Below are 17,294 nucleotides of genomic sequence, written 5' to 3' on the forward strand. Positions count from 1 at the left end.
ATAAAACAGAAGCAATATTGTAACAAATTCAATGAAGACTTAAAAAAAAATAAAATAAAAGACTGCCTGTCAAATCTAGTCTTGAATATGGACAACTCACTTTTTATACAAGCATTTATCAATATGTAAATAAATTACAAAGTGACTATAGTTTTCTTCTTGGTTTCACTTACAATGAGAACAAACATTTAATAGATACGTATTTCTAACTGCTTTAACAATATCACATCCTTAGTTGAAGAATTTACTTTGAAAACCTAAGCAAGGCATATTTCTACATGTAGAAAGAGGGTTTGATAACAGTCAAATAAAGGAAGAAAATTTGGTCTGGTAAGAACCTTATCAATGCCAGGTACAATTTTCAGGTAGAAAAAGCTGTTAATATCTAACATTTAGTAAGTGTATCAAAGCATTATTCTCAGACTTTACATGTATTAACTCTTCATTCTCAAAACAACCGTGTAAGGTAGTAATATCCTCCTCCTCAAAGCTGTTCTGGATCTTTCTACCCCAAATAAGCACTATTTTACCTATGCTGCTGCTGCTGCTGCTAAGTCGCTTCAGTCGCGTCCAACTCTGTGCGACCCCATCCACAGATGGCAGCCCACGAGGCTCCACCATTCCTGGGATTCTCCAGGCAAGAACACTGGAGTGGGTAAGGAAACCCAGAAACAGAGAGGTTAGATAACGATACAAGTTAACAGCTGGTATAGGGCAGGCCTGAGACTAAGCACTCAGGCTCCAGAAGACCTGCTCTGAAGGCCTCGGCTCCCTTGGCCCTCCGCAGAAGCAGTGTCTCGTCACCACAGGCCAGGCCATAGGAGAGGGAACTTGGATGTCAGATACCACCCATCCTTTACTGGAGTCATCTCAGATTTAATAACACTTGTTTGTCTTTTTCAAAGCCGAGACCCTGGATATCACTGTGGTGACCAACACTAGGACTTTTTAATCTAACAGTGGTAGAAGCAGACGAGACCAGTTTTAAAACATGATTTTTTAGGTAACACAATTGAAGCCGGTTCCCAGCTAGACACTGGGACTAGAACACTGGTAAGAGGTATGCCTGATCCCCATGGGTTGGCGGTGGGGAATCATTAGTGTTGCTTTTGCTTTTTAAACTGACAACAGTACTGGCAAGGAAGAGAAAATGATATTGTTTGTTGCTTGGTTTTCTGTGTTTAAGTTGTGAGCAGGACTATGAAGAAATAAAACTATCTGAAGGGTTTGTCTGTTGATTGTTTTCAAATTTTCATAAAATACACATGACATAAAATTTACTATCTTAACCATTTCCCAGTGTACAGTTAGTTTAGAGGCATTAAGCACGTCCACACTGCTGTGCAACCATCACCAGCACCCGTCCGCAGAGCTCTTTTCACCTTCCTGAACTGAAACTGCATCACTCGCCATTCCCCACCCCCAGCCCCCGGCAACCACCATTCTTTCTGTTTCTCTATGAGGCTGGCTACTCTAGTTAACTCATAAAAGTAGAATTATAGAGTATCTGTCCTTTTTTTTTTAAACTGGCTTATGTCACTCAGCATCAAGTTCACCCAACGCTGTATCATGTGTCAGAATATCCATCCTTTTTAAGGCTGAGTAATATTCCATTATACATATATGTTACATTTTGTTTATCCATTCAGCTATCCATGGACAGTGAGGTTGCTTCCCTCTTTTGACTATTATGAATAATGCTGTTATGAACACGTGGTACCAACATCTCTTCACGTTCCCATTTTCAGTGCTTTAGTGTATACACCCAAAAGTCAAATTGCCAGATCAAATATATATTTTTTGAAAAATCACCATTCTTCTCTCACAAGGTCTACATAATTTTACATTACCAGCAACAGTGCACTAAGGTCCCAATTTCTCTACAACCTCACCAATACTTGTTATACTGGTTTTCTGACCAGAGCCATCTTTTTCTTTAAATTCTAATATAGATGATTTACAGTATCATGCTAGTTTCAAATGTAGTTAGGAGTCTTCTAATGAGGACGAAGTATTATTTACTGGACTTTTAAAAACATTATTATTTAAAGCTATATCTACATCAACCAAGAGTGATTAATCATGTGAAATTTAGTGATTCATTTTTTCTTTGGTCTCGAGAAGTCCTACAATCTGTGTTGATTAATATTGCTACAGAGTCACTAAGAAGATTCCAGAGAGTGCACCCACATGGGCTTATGAACTGAAAACTGAAAAGGCTTGTGAATAAGGTTGTAAACATAGTGTACAGCATTTCAACATCTGCAGCAGTGTTTTAAGTTCTGGAATCCCTGAATGTAATAGTATTTGCTTTGATCAAGCTCAGAAAGGGTGGCCCAGAGGCTTCTTACAACACTAGGGAGTCAGGTCTGCTTGCAGACTGGGCAGTGTCCTCTGGATACAACTGATGCAACACTGGGAGTGAAAGACTAAGCCAGCACCAGATAATATAAGTAAATACATTAAAAGTATTAAAAGTTATATTAATAAGATCCACCAGACAAAAAATTTTATCTCAAATAGTGTGTATTTGACTTGTAACACCATACAGCTCCAATTAAAGATTTGTGTCTGGATTTTATTCTAATTATCATTTGCAGTTTTCTCTCTCAAGTACAATAGTCTGAGAAGATATTAATTATGTATTACCTATACAGGTCACAGATTTTGGCTTTGTAAGAAAATAGAAGATCCTCATCTAGACCCTGGTACAGTCTCAACTGGTGGTGAGAAACTTTAATTATTAAATAACTTCTAAATAAATACATACATTTATTATTTTAATGCTTTAGTAACCTCATTTTTAAAAGCCAATTAATACTACCAGAAAATGTAACCTAAGTCATATTTGAAATTAACAAACAAGTATCTTAAAACAAGTTGACTGTTAAACCTTCACTACTAAACTAACAGGCCTCTATCTTTTAAATATTTTCTGAATTCCAGAAAGATTTATAAAACATATCAACATGTTTTGATGAAAATTTTCAGTTTCTTTTTTGTATTAAATCATATTTAGATGCTTTAACACCTTTATAAGGAATTTTTAGATAATTTTAATCCATTCCCAGTGATTAACACACAAAACAAAATCTAATTAGTTTTAGTAATATAAAGTTTTAGTATAAATTTCTTAGGTATGAATTTTGCACACATATTTAGGTTATATATTTGGTGGCCTGTATAATTAACAGATAAAAACAAGGAGTGACTTTTGAGAGCAGTTATTTGGAGAATAGCAGTCAACAAGTTCCCTAAGTATGGGATATGGTTTTGTTAAAGTTACAACAACTTATCAAGATTCTAAAGTGTCCTAAACACAGATGAACTATTTCTTTTAAGACCTGAAACATTGACAAGGCAGAGATATAGAATACTTTAAAGTACTTTTTATTTAGTCTATGAAGTTCATTTTAATCTCAATGAAGTTTCTTCTAAAGAAAAATTATTCAAAACTCTAGTTGTATATTTTAGTTTGGTGTACTTAGCATAGATCATACAAAATTATAAAACACAGTTGCTATCTTTAAAAGCTAATTTAAATTGTTACTTGTCTTACCTGACCAGTTAAAATAGAGTTGATCTATTTTTTTATGACCCTCAGGCTAAGAACGGTTTTAACATTTTTAGGAGTACAACAAGGCACTTGACATGGCTAACAAATCCTAAAATATTAAATTAAAATATAAATCAAAGTTTTAAAAATAACTGTCTCTTTTATTCTCCAAGTAATAGCAATTTACATTACACACACACACACACACACACACGCACACGCACACGCACACACAACCTCCTTTAACCTAATTCGTAGGGTATCTGATCTAAGTACCGGATTCTTTCTCAGTCTCTTGTCACCAAAACCACAAGCTCCCTCCTCTGCTGCACAAAGCTGCTCCCCAGCAGGACCACAGTCCCAGGCTTCCTTTTACGTGGGCACGGTCACAGGGTTGCTCTCCCTACGGGATGTTATTAGCACCAGTGATGTGAGTCACTTCAAGTCAGGGTACTTAAGAAACAGTTATGCTTTCTCCATATTCTCTTTCTCTGGCTGAATGATGAGGGAGTAGAGTCCCTATAGAAAGCCAAGTCAGCCAGAACTGCCCACTGCAGGCAATGTGTTTCTCGTGCTGAGCCATGGAGAGGTTTATTATATTACAGTTACTTAAGAAAATGCAGTATCAACATACACATCATATGTTTGCTGCCTTTCGTATTTAACTAACTTCTACTTAATGTGGAAGTTCTCCCAATCCTAAAACAAAACAAAACAACCCTTTGCAAACAGACTGTTTATATTGCTGAAAGCAGTCTGTCTGTTTTACCCATCAGTCTTTATCTTGACAACTGGCTACTGCTGCTCTTTTTTCCCATTTACTGTATGTATGCACAGATGACTTTTAATGTAAAACCTCACTATAACTACATTTCCAATGAGTCGAAACTTAAAGCCACTCATGCTTCATATATGTAGCTCAAGTGCTAATACAGCACTGAGACACGAGCTCATTCCATTCAGTGACTATGTTACAGAGCAGAAACAAGTAAGCCGATTGAAACAGCCCCCTTCACTTCTTTATTGTATATAAAGGCCAACAGAACATGAGAAGAAGAATAAATTTCACTTAACCTTGACACACTGTAGGATCTCCAAAACTAGAACTTTCCAAAACAACAGAACCCGGACAACTCCAAACTCTGCATCTTGACACCATCACAGATTCAAAAGCATGTCGGTTATGCCACAACACACGCTTCTGTAACACGGAGTCTTTCACACGTGACTGGCAAAATGGGAACGACAGCAGTGCAGTGGGAAACGGTGCTGGTTTCTAAGTGATCCTTCCCAGCATGCTCATGTTTCAAAGCTGTCAAGGACAAGATTTTTCACAAATAATAAAGACTCAGCGGGGGAATGGGGGAGCGGGGGGAGAAAACCGGTGAGATTCTTACCGAAGCACCTGCCTTTAGTACAAGCGGTGGAGACTGATTTAGCACCTTCCGTATCTGCTGCACTTTGCACTACCTGGTGATGCTGTGGGCACGCGTGAAGGCTAAACCCTGGACCAGAGGTTTCATTTTGGGGAAAACTGGCCTCCAATAGAAGCTAATACCTACAAGAATCTACAGATCAAAGAAGGAAAGACATGTCCCAGGATAAAAGAAGGTCTTGAACCATCTGGATATGAAGCTGAGCACAAACGTCCCCAGTGCTACAATGCCAATATTTTTATTTGGATTGTCATTGTTTTTGTTAGTGCTCTGGTTATAAAGTCACATGGTTTTAAGCAGTCTAGCCTTAATCTTATTTTTTTCGCACAGTCCTGTAAGCTTTATTGTTTGATTTGACAGAAGAAGAGGGTTTTCAGGAATATCACATTATGGTAGATATGATTGTACCACAAATTGAGACGGTAAACTGCAAATGCCAAATAGGCAGAATGACACATTCCAACCTTACAGGGCCCCATTCAAAATCTTGTAAAATGTCTGACAAATACCATCTTATTTAATCCTAGACCACTATATCTTGAAAACTACCTCAAAATTATGTGGTCCCTACTAAATAATGGAAATAACAAATATGACCCACAAATGGCACAAAGATGTTCCAATTCTCTATTTTTCCAAATTTATATTATAGTTGCTTTTAACTTGAGCTGCATTTTGAATTTGCAAATTAGAGTAGTAAGTCCTTAATGTAGCTTCTCTTTTCTTCCAACCCCAAAACATGCCATTACCCACTAGGTTTAAGCAAAAGCACTTGAGACTGCTTAAATTTTGAATGTATAACTCCTTTATTGGAAGGCATAACCTCTTCCTTCAGAGTCAGCTTTGATGAAAACTGCCTTACAGAAGGCAAAACGACAGCATCCTGAACATACAAGGCTATGTAGAACTACTATTTAGTTCATACTCAAAAGCGGCATTCCTTAAAACCAAGTAGAATGACAGATTTGGAGTTCTCTTCATTTTCATCCAGAATCCCAGAGAATACACCCAGTGTGTGGTGTGCGTGCCCCTACATCCTGTGGCCCTGTCTGCCAGCTACTGGCCCTCTTAGGGTTTCTGGTCCTGAACTTCCCAGTTACAAGGAGCTTGGGTTTTCTCACCACTACCACAGCACCTTTCGAGATGGAGCTCAAAGGGATGTTATTTTGGTGTGCGGAGATTTTAGGGGACCCTGTTGATCCCTGTACTAGTATCTTACCAGCAGGGAATAGCACAGTTAAAGACTGTACAACCCCTTCCTGACTCCTCTTCGAGCCATTCCTGCCTGTGAATCCATCAAACCAAATGTTAGGCTATTTTTCTTCTCTGCTCCCTTCATTCCTGTCTCTAATGACACCTACTTAACACCTATTAAGATACTTCTCCCCTTTCATTCACCACTTTCTTTTTAGGAGGCCTACCCTTGGCACCAATTTCAACGAATATAACATTTCTGAAAATCTGAGACTCTGGATTGAATATCAATTTTCCCGACATAATAAAATGCCTCTAATCTGGCACTTCTGGAGCACCAACAGTGATCATTTGTGCTAATAATGACCTTGAAGTACTTTAAATATCCAAAGAAGCTTCTGAATCAAAAGAATATTCAATTATATGCTGTACAGTTTTAATGTGAAATGCTTTGACGGTATTCTCAATCTTAAGTATAACTGGTATGCCATAGCATATGGGAAATATACCCACTGGATCAATATACATGTTCACCAACCATTCCAGCTAAGAGTAAGGTCTGACTAGAGATTGCTTAAACACTGGTCTTGCATTAAAATCATCATCAGAGCTTTGTTTATTCACTCCACCCCTCTATGTATCTGATACACCTAGTGCTCAGGTTTACAAGAAAAAAAAAAATTCCAAATGATTCTAACGTAAACTCCTTCTCCTTGAGAACTACTGCTGTAAATATTGATAGAAATCAGCCTATGTGAAAGTGAAAGTCGCTCAGTGGTGTCCAACTCTTTGCGACCTCATAGTCTACACAGTCCATGGAATTCTCCAAGCCAGAATACTGGAGTGGGTAGCCTTTTCCTTCTCCAGGGGATCTTCCCAACCCAGGGATTGAACCCAGGTCTCCTGCACAGCAGGCAGATTCTTTACCAGCTGAGCATGAGGGAAGCCCAGAAATCAGCCTATAGATATGTGATTTTCATCCCTGCACTGGTGGGGAACATTCTGAAAACACAGGCTTTTCAAATATATAGATTCCAAGGCCCATCCCAGACCTACTATGTCATAACCTCTTACGGCAAAACTCAAATATCTGACTCTCCAGGTGATCCTGACACAAAATCAAGGTCTGAAAACAACTGCTTTATAATCTTAAGGAAAGAGCTACTACTACTCCTGGTGTTTACAACAGGTAGACAGAGAATCAACATATGGGTATATCTTCTCAGGAGAGTTTAACACATTAGACTAGAAATCAGAGGTCTCCAAGAACCTCAGCATGTACATCCAGAGACCCCAGTGGTTCAAGAATATCATTCCTCCCCTTTCAATAAGCCAGAACAGCAAAGCCCCAAAGTAAAACAAAGTTTTTAGTGGGAAGAGTCTCCTGATCATTACAAGAAAAACAGGATGTAGTAACTGCATATATTTTGCCATCAGTGAGATGTGCTTCAAAACTTTCCTCCACCAGTTACCAGTGACTTATTAGTTTACTCAATCTGTCTAAACCCATTTCTTCACCTATAAAATGGGCACAAAAACCTTAATAGAAAGTTAAATGAGACAATATTTATAAAAACAGAATTTCTATATGCCATCTCCATTCTCCTTTGAGTCATATGCTCTAACCTATTATATACACTTCTATTCGCCCTTACCTCGGGTTACTGCTATTACAGACAAGAGAACACACGAGACACATTTCAATTTTGTTCCTCCAAAACTAACACGAAGCATGAACTCTGTCTACTGACAACCAGCTGAAAGCCCACCAGTACCTAGATTCACAGTAACTTCAGGATGGAATTGTTTTCTTCCTTACCTCTCAGGTTCTGATTCTAGTAGAGCAACAGCTCTCCATCTTTAGAGAGGTAAGAAGGGATAGGGAGCTTGTTTAAAATACAAACCCCCTCCCCCCACCAGCAAAGTCATAATTGAGTCAGGCAGGGACTGCAAAAATACACATGCCCAGGCTTCCCTGGAGGTCCAGTGGTTAAGACTCCAAAATCCCAGTGGGGAGGGGGGTGTGGGAAGGGGTTAACAAGCTTGGTCTCTTGTCAGGGACAAGGATCCCACAGGCATCACAATGCAGTCCCCCCCCCCTCAAAATTACACATTCCTTGGTCCAACTCCCTAAGGTTCTGATTCTTTAAGCCCTTAGAAGACCAAAAAATCTGCATTTAGCAAGTCCCAGGCCTATCCTAAGACAAGAGGTTCTCTGACCACCCTAAGAAACACAGCCAAGGAGAGAAAGCAGACCATGCGTACTGTCTGGAAGGGTTTGGGTGCCTAATTCCCTGCCAGCTCTGTTTTCTCACTGGGCTTTCCAAGCCATGGATCTGGTATCTTCCTCACCTTTGCCATCTTTCTTCACGTGAGCAGTATGTAGTTAAGACAGAATGCAAAGGGGGCATAAGGGGAAAGAGAAACTTATTTCATGTACCTACAATTCTTTGGGAGCGTCTAAGCCAGAGTAAACAGTAACTATCAACTCCTGCTCCCTCCAAGGGTGCTGTGAAGAAAACTGATGTGCTTACTTTTCTGCGAACTGAATATTCAAATCTCTTCCTGGAAATGAGTTGATGAACATACAATCCACACTCTGCAAATTCATGACCAAGATAAAACAGAAATAGCTTCCTCACAACTAGAAAGAAAAACAACCAAAATACTGCATTCAAAACAAAAGTTACTTTAAAAACCACTTGTTCGATATTTCATGATGAAAGCAATATACATAAAGGACACGTTTTGTTAGCAACATGCAAAATTTTACCTTTAAGATACGGTTGTTTTGCTTTAAGTATATTAAAATAATGCAGTATACCAAGATCAACAGATTTACCCACATTAGACACGCAGAAAAGAAAAATTTAAGGTTGAATTTTATGTACAAATGTATTACTGTCATAATAATATTCACTGAATCCTTCAAGCGAATCTCATTTTTTTCCCAAGTTCAACTTAAAGTACCTATACCTTAATCTAATAAAATACAAAACACAAAAAGAATCACTTAGAATCATTTCCAAAAATCGCTTAGAACAAGAAAGCCAAAATTTATTTATTTATTTATTTTTTAACAAACACTAACTTTTCAAAGTTAGAGAATACATATCAAACGATAAATTGTGGTAGGTGACTTTAAGGTTCTTCCCAATTAGAAATCAATCTTGGTAATCAATTTAGAAAAACTTCAAAAATGTATGTTAGACATATACATCACTTTAGCTAAACCTAACAGTAAAATATGTTAAACAGAAGATTATAAAAGGACACTTTAATTTTAGCTGAAATTGCAAATTCCACAAAAGTTGCTAATAAACCAGGAAAACAAGTATTGGCTATAAATTTTAACCTTAGCTAGCAATATATTAATATATATAATGCTTTTATAGGTAGCAAAGTGATTACAAGTAATGAAAAATTTTAAGTTAACTCAAAATAAATGATACTATTTCAAAATAGTTCCTGGGAAATCCACACTTTAAAATATTTTAATTGTTCAAACTAGGGTCTGAAATTTCTTGTTTAAAACTTCAGCGTCCTAATACCTATAGCGTAACAGACTCCAAAATGGAGGGACCTGAAAAATCAATGAATTAACTCTCTATTTGATAAACAGGAGGAAACTGAGTCCAGAGTTTTTTTGGTAACTTGCAGAATGATAAACCTGATTCCTTAACTCCAATATTCCCTTTATATTATTGCTGTGTCCTGCGGAATTTTTTTTTTCCTTCTTTTTTTTGAGTATCTCCAATAGGGATAAATAGTGGATTGTCTTTAGGTAAAAATCAAGTCAGTGAACTTTCTAAATGAGGCTACATTTCATGATTTTTTGAAAGACATGAATGCTTTCAGAGCCGAATAAGAAATTAAGAATTTCTGAGAAGAAACAAGGTACAGAGAGTATCACAAGGAAAGTTTTAACCACAACAGTGTTTGCAGAAAGCACACTGTAAATCAAACCAGCCCATGGCAAAAACAGCAACAACGGAAACATTTTCTTTCTTTTTGCATCCCACCTAATTTTTGCAATGGCTTCCCAGGTGGCTCAGTGGTAAAGAACCCGCCTGCCAAGGCAGGAGACACACAGGAGATGGGTTCAATCCCTTGGAGAAGGAACTGGCAAATCCACTCCAGTATTTATTCTTGCCTGGAAAATCCCAGGGACAGAGGAGCCTGGTGGGCTACAGTGCATGGGGTCACACAAACAGCCGGATATAAGTGAGGGACTGAGCGTGCAAACATCCTCATTTCAGTACTCCAGAACATATCCATTACATAACCCTGACTAACTGACCTTATGGAAGCTTGCAAAATCAAAGCAAATGATGTTAAAAGGCAGAAATGAACTGCCCATGATTTATGACACGTGCCTACTAGGTTTCAGGCAATATGAATTTGGTGTTTTGTTTCTGAATCATTCTGAACATACTATCCTTCCTTCATCACTGCTTACAATTTTACTAAAAGTGGGCCATTTTTCCATCGCCTTCCTTTGGAAATTCACCATAGATGTCTAGTTTGTTCTGTTTTTGTTCACTCAAAAACAAGAAATAATCTTCTCTCCTCATACTCTCCTTTAGGTACACAGCTCTTTGTCCAAATATAACTCTTCCACTCTCACAACTAATCATGTATTTCTATGATTTTTCAAGTGGCAAGAGGAGGAAGACAATAACAAGATGGGACTGTCTTTGTTAAATTTGTCCCTTTTTTTTCTTGATGGTATCAAAGCTTCTTGCCCATTCAAAGATTATAAATTGTCCTACATTTTCTTTTAGTGTTTCCATAATTTAATATTTCATATTTTTACTTTTAATTCTTTTAGAATTTTTGTTTATGTAGAGAGCAATTTCCCCCAACTAGGTAGTCAATTGACTATCATTTGCTAAGTAATCTTTTTCTCCCTTCACTGATTAGAAATGCCACCTTCACTATCTACTAAATTCCCACAAACCTGTCAATTTCTCTTTATTCTGCTTCAACACCTATTTGCTTTATTCCTCTGCCAGTGGCACGTTGATCTAATTATTGACACTTTATAGTACATTCACTTTTTGACAGAGGAACATTTTTCTTTTTCAAGATTTTTTTTGACTATATATATATGCATCATTTTCTCAGATCAATTTTTCTCGGGTTTCCCCTCCAAAACAAAAAACAAAAAACCCCAGAGTTTCTTTTGAACCAGAATTCCATTAAATATATACACAAAAATGAGGGGGAAAGCTTCTTACAATATTGAGATTCCCACCCAGTAATAAACAGATACTATATGAAGCCCCCTACACACACACAGAGACATAGACAAACTCAATCTTTTAAGACTAGTAGAATACTGACTAGTATTCCGGCCCCAAATGAATGGTTTTCCTTATTTGTAAAATAACATTTCCATTCCTAAATCACAACATTTTAGAGCTACAGGGACAGTGCAGACCACTTAGTCCAACACCTCTTGTAATCCCAGTCATATTTACCTCAAGTCTACTTAGGAGAATCATTTCAAAATTAATTTCCCTTTAACATGCAACACAATCATAAAAGTGCTATTTGAATCACATTAAAAGGCAAAGAAGTGGACCACAATACTAAAGAATGCCTTGAGTTTAGGAATCCCTTTAGAATGAGATCCATACCTAGGGTCAAAGAAAAAAACCCTGAGTACGACAAGTGCACACACTTGAGACAATCCCAAGTACTGTGTTTAGACACTCATGTTTCCAAGGTTAAAGTCGTTTTGTTATGGTATTGTCCAGGAACCAAGTTTCACAGTATCAAAGCATTCCACTCCCAACTGTTCCAACATATTAAGAACACAAATCCAAAAACAATCTCCAAATGGAATAAGCCTGAAACCCAATTCTAAAAGTGCTTCTCAAGCCTGGCTGACCATCTAATTACCTGTGGAGCTTCTAAAAACAAGACTGCTTGGGTCTCACCTTGAGATTCTTCCTCAGCAGGTCCAGCAATGCTCAGGCATTTTTTTTCTTTTTAATGTGGTAGTAGGTTCTATTCTCAGCCTGAATTAAGAACCACTATTCTAAAATATTCAACAAGAACAAACCTCCATAATTTTCCAAATATCCTTACATTGGGGGGTAAGGGGGAGTGGATAATTTATAGGAGCATCTTCACCAATATTTGCTGCTGATTACAGAGAGCTATGTCCCTATGTTATATCACGGTCTTGAAGTGAAAACAAAGCTAAAATAAAGCTTTAGATAGTTCACAGGTTGATGACCCCATTATGGTAGGTGAACCTTTTTTTCCTTTTTTTTTTGTCCCTTGAAGGCAACCTTCACTCCACCTCATCTCCAGAACAGCTGATGTTCACTTTAAAAGTGGCAGAAAGAATTAATATTTTAAGAAAAACTTTAAAACATACCCATAAAAATAAGTACATAAAAAGAAAAATTAATGATTGGGTTGCAACATCATGACATTTCATGACATTTTAGTCAAAGAAACTGTGCTCCTTGACTGCAGTGAACCACCAACACACCGAACACTCTCTAAAAGGAGCACAAAAGCAAAGAAAGGCTGACACACTCAAGGAAAAAACTTAACACACAAAAATGCAATATGCAAACCTGTTCCTAAGCTGTAACCTTCCAAGAAAACGATCTCACTTTCTAATAACAACACATTGTACTAAACTGTGAAGCCTGGTATAACTCCTGTTCCTGGTATGAGTGACTCACAGACCTGCTATCCCTGGGAAAAACACCTGAAAAATAGAGCACATAAAGCTAGACAGAAAGTTCCACGTTAAGTAATTAGTGATGGTAAAGTATGCATTAAACAGACTTTAATCACAAGGTTCCTGAAACAAGTCATCCTACAGGTCCTCCACGCTCCAGCTTTGGCCCAATCAAAAACATTTTTTGACAGTCTAGGGAGTCATTTGATGAAAGAGATGTCAAGTGTTTTCCATCTTGACAGGAAAGGCAACGTTCATAGAAATTCACCCCTTTACTGTCAAAAGAAACTTAATTTTTCTTAAATAAGCACTGTGCTTTGGTCCAAGCAAGAGTCAAATAATTGTACATTAAAAAAAAAAAAAGCAAGTGAAGAGACAAGTTTCATGGTTTAATGCAATCAGTTTTGACAACCTCACCAACATCTTTTCCTGAGAATGTAGCCCAAATCAAATTCTTAGATCTTAACCTTTAAGTCACATGACCACATGAAGTACATAAAATGTAAGTAGCAAACATGACTCAGAGAACAATTGTAACCCAAAAAATCTGCAGAAAAGCTGAGAAGATGTATGTTTACAAACAATGACAAGCTTGCCAAGAGATTAAAGCTAAAAAAGAATAAACACCTTTCTCTAGAGCTTTTACTTATGAATGATTTCTATGCAAGCCATGTACCTAGTATTTGTTAAAGAAAGACCCTGCTCCTGGAGTATTTCAAGCAAAACAAGAAAAAAAGTTAGAAAAAATCCTTCCTCAGTAAGTATTTCAATTGAAATACAGTATTAATACATTAGAATAAATAACTTAGCTGAATTAGCATGTCGTTCAGTATCAACTTTATAAAACATTCAGACATATATCCTAATCTTGAAAAAAGAACAAAAAACTCAGACATAGTAAATCACAGATATCTTTCAAAAAAAAGTCCACAACCTGAACTTTTACTCTGTCAAATACAATTAAAGTTTAGGTAAATGGGCCGTTTTGGGGGGATTATTCTGCCTAAAAAACTTGTGAAACAGAATTCCAATTTTAGTATGTTCCAAAAGCTTACTACTAAGAAATACCTAGGATGGATTACATTAGAAACAATCTTCTCAGGAATCTGAACCTGACACCAAGGTTTTGATTGCCCACATTGTCTAAGACCTGGAGAGATAGGTAACTTAGGCTTATTCGATACAAGCCTACTTATTATACATGCTGTTAAACTTGACTACTATTTCAAAAACCTCTCCCTATGCTTTTTGTCTCTCTTGCCTTCATTCCTTTGCATGTCACTAACCTACAGAATCAAAAATAGTATCCCCCATACCAAACATACTCTTCGATTCAGTACGGATTGGGATGTTTTCAGAGCTAGACTTCCAGTTTAAAACATACTTCAAAATTTTCCTTGACCCCAAATTTGGCTCATAATAGCTAAAAGTTAATCACCTTTTTATTTTTTTCTTCCTAATTTCCCGCTCTTCCTATAAACCTATCAGCAGGAAACAAATTATCTGCAGACAGGGCTGGGAAAAAAGGTTGCTTGTTCAACCTAGGAACACAAGACCAGGAAAACTACTCACAAGACCAGGAAAACTCCAATCCTGAATTTGCATGTAAATTCTGCAAGACAAAAGTCTCACACTGTCTTTCGTGATTCGACTTAATTCAATTCCATGCTTTCTGAAACGTTTGTATTTAAAATTCTGAATAACAACCAAGACGATTAAAAAGACAACGAACTTTATTTCAATTAACCTAGGTACATCTCAGTAAACTGAAAAATCTGAGCACCTAAAATCTCCTCCTAGGCATAGGTGCCTGAGCAATCTAGGCAAAATGTCTTCTCACAGAAGCAATGTACCTGAAGAGCTTCCTATATTCTCTTCTGGAAGGTTTTTTTCTCTTGCAAACACTCTCATCCACAACTCAGTGTTTCCAAAATACACTCAAACTGATTTAAGTTGGAGGACGCAGATTTACCAAGGTTTTTATAAGATCATTTCCTTACTTTAACCAGTTAACGCTGTCAAAAAAAAAAGGGGGGGGGGGCGTGGGGTGGGATCTGCAAGTGGTTTTTGAAGGATTTACCTGGCACACAGGAAATGTACAAGAGGGGAAAAGTCCCCAGAGCCAAGCTTGGGGCTTGTGTAAACATAAATCACCTGCGTACTGCCCTGGCTACCAAAAACAACATTCCACCAGAATGTGTATCCAGGTGGCTAAGTGATTTTCTGGAAGTGAGAATTAAAAACGCTTACACCCATCACATACTATACAATTTTACCTGTTACTAAGAAAAGGGCACGTCTAATTCAGCCAAAAAAACCAAAAAAAAGTCATTTTTCCTCCAAGGAGAGCAGCAGTTTGTAGTCATTTGCAAGGGACAGGATTGCAGGAAAGGAGGAGGGGGCGTGGAATGGAGGGGGGGCAAAAGAAGAGCCAGCCAGGGGGGTTGCACAGGGCCCCCACACAGGCCACTGCGGAGAGAAGACGGGGAAAAGAGGGGAGGATGTCTCACCGGGGGACAAAACCGAGTGCAAACTGGCTGGAAGAAGGAAGGTTCCCCCCAGGAGGCAAGCTGGGGTGCAGATAAAAAGCGCTAGTGGCTGGTTACCTTGGGATACAGGGCAAAGGGACCCCGGGAATATGAGAAGTCTACGGAGATAAGAGGGGAGAGAAAGGGCGAGGCAGGGTCTCCGCTAAGTGCGAACCAGGGATGGAGACAAACAGCCGGACTTGGGCCTCCCCGGGCCAAAAGGCGTGGCCAGGGATCCAGACCGAAGGATGGTCTTCTTGAGACGCCAGGGAAAGTGCGTGGCAAACCCCTCCTTAAAGACCCCCGGGCCAAGGCCAGTGCGAGGAGCCCACCTGCGGGGCACCTAGGGGGCAGAGCGCACTCTGGAGGGCTCGGCCTCGCCCGCGGGGCCCTCTGCAGGGCTGGCTGGCCAGGCCCCCGCCCCCACCCCCGCAGTGCTCTTACCTCCACACCTGCCCCATCTGCAGCAGGTGGATGACCGACTGCCAGATCCACACGGAGAGGCGGCAGAGGCGCTGCGCCCCCGGCGTGGCCGCGGGCCCCGCGCCGTGGCCGTAGCCGGCCCCCATCATGGGGGGGCCCCGGCTGCTGAGCCCCTCCACGGCGCCCAGCCCGCCGCCCGTGTAGTCCTGCACGAACCAGCGGAAGCTCAGGCTCTGCACCAGCAGCGACGGCACCAGCACGAAGAAGAGGGTCAGCCCGAAGTAGCCGTAGTCCCCCTTGCGGTAGTAGTCGAGGGCCAGCCACAGGTCGGTGCCCACGTCCCCGAAGAAGACCAGTAGCGCCAGCACGATCCACAGGCAGTCGAGCCACGGCCGCTCCACCTGCGGCGGCTGCAGCCGTTCGGCCGAGGGCGTCGGGGGTTGGCGACCGGCGGCCGCGGGCGGCTGCAGCGGCTGGTCCCCCCCGTCGGCGGCGGCGGCGCTGCGGCGCGGCTTCTTGCCCAGGAGGGAGCGCAGGCAGGCGGAGCGGCAGCCCCAGTAGCACGAGGAGGTGTTGCAGCAGTGGCAGATGTGCAGCGAACTGCTCTCGCCGGGCTCGCTGCCGTCGCCGCCGCCGCCGCAGCCGCCTCCCCCGGGCTCCCCGTCCTCCTCGCCGCCGCTGCCCACCGCCTCGTCCAGGTTGTGCAGCTGGGCGAAGCCCACCCCCACGCCACCGCCATCGGATTTCGCCGCCATCTTGACTCTCTTCCCAGCTCCGGAGGTTGGGGGGGGAGGGACGGTTGGGGGGGGTAAGAAGGCAGGGAACGGGGAGGGGGGGGGAACGAATGGAGAGGAAGGGGGGCGGGGAGGAAGCGGGGGAGCAAACGAACGAGGGGGGAGTGGGCCAGGGAACCCCCTCCGCTTCCGGGTAGTTGGCGTCACTTCCGGGCGAGCCCCCCAATCGCACGGCGCCCGCAGCTCCCCAGCCCTACCCTCCCGGCCAAGATGGCCGCCCTCCTGTGCCTCAGCTGCTTGGCGGGGGACCGGGGGGTTCACCCCGCCAGGGCTCCCCTTCCCCTCTTCCGTTGACCCCGAAACCCATCAGGTTGACCCCTCGGCGTTTCTGAATCCCGCTGGGCCGAGTAAGGCGGTCCAAAGTGATCCCTGGAGGGGGCAGTGCCAGACGTTTTGGGGTCCCCTTCCTCAGCGTCGCAGCTTTCAGCTTTCCTCCTGGAGAAACGCCCCCTAACACCCTCCCGGCTGCTGGCGGAGGGGCGGGACCTCTGAGGGAAGGGGCGGAGCTAGTGCAAAGCAGGTGATTACGTGTCACTTCCGGGAGATAGGATGACCTCATTGTGTAGTTAGACAACCCACCCCCCATCAAAATGGCTGTGTCTCACCTCTTTGGCTGTCCCCCCCCCCCCCTTTTTGATGTTTTTCTTTTAAATTTAT

General features: G+C 40.9%; 1 protein-coding gene across 1 annotated transcript in view; it reads right to left on the bottom strand.

The window, feature by feature from the left end:
• XKR6 (XK related 6) overlaps positions 1-16,611 on the bottom strand; it is a 265,477-nt gene extending 248,866 nt beyond the window's left edge. The window contains 1 exon segment of the mRNA NM_001192331.1: positions 15,865-16,611. Coding sequence (NP_001179260.1) covers positions 15,865-16,598 — 734 coding nt within the window. The 5' untranslated portion in view covers positions 16,599-16,611.
• Between the last annotated feature and the right edge of the window lie 683 nt (positions 16,612-17,294).

This window comes from Bos taurus, chromosome 8, assembly GCF_002263795.3.
Source record: "Bos taurus isolate L1 Dominette 01449 registration number 42190680 breed Hereford chromosome 8, ARS-UCD2.0, whole genome shotgun sequence".
NCBI classification, from domain to species: Eukaryota; Metazoa; Chordata; class Mammalia; order Artiodactyla; family Bovidae; genus Bos; species Bos taurus.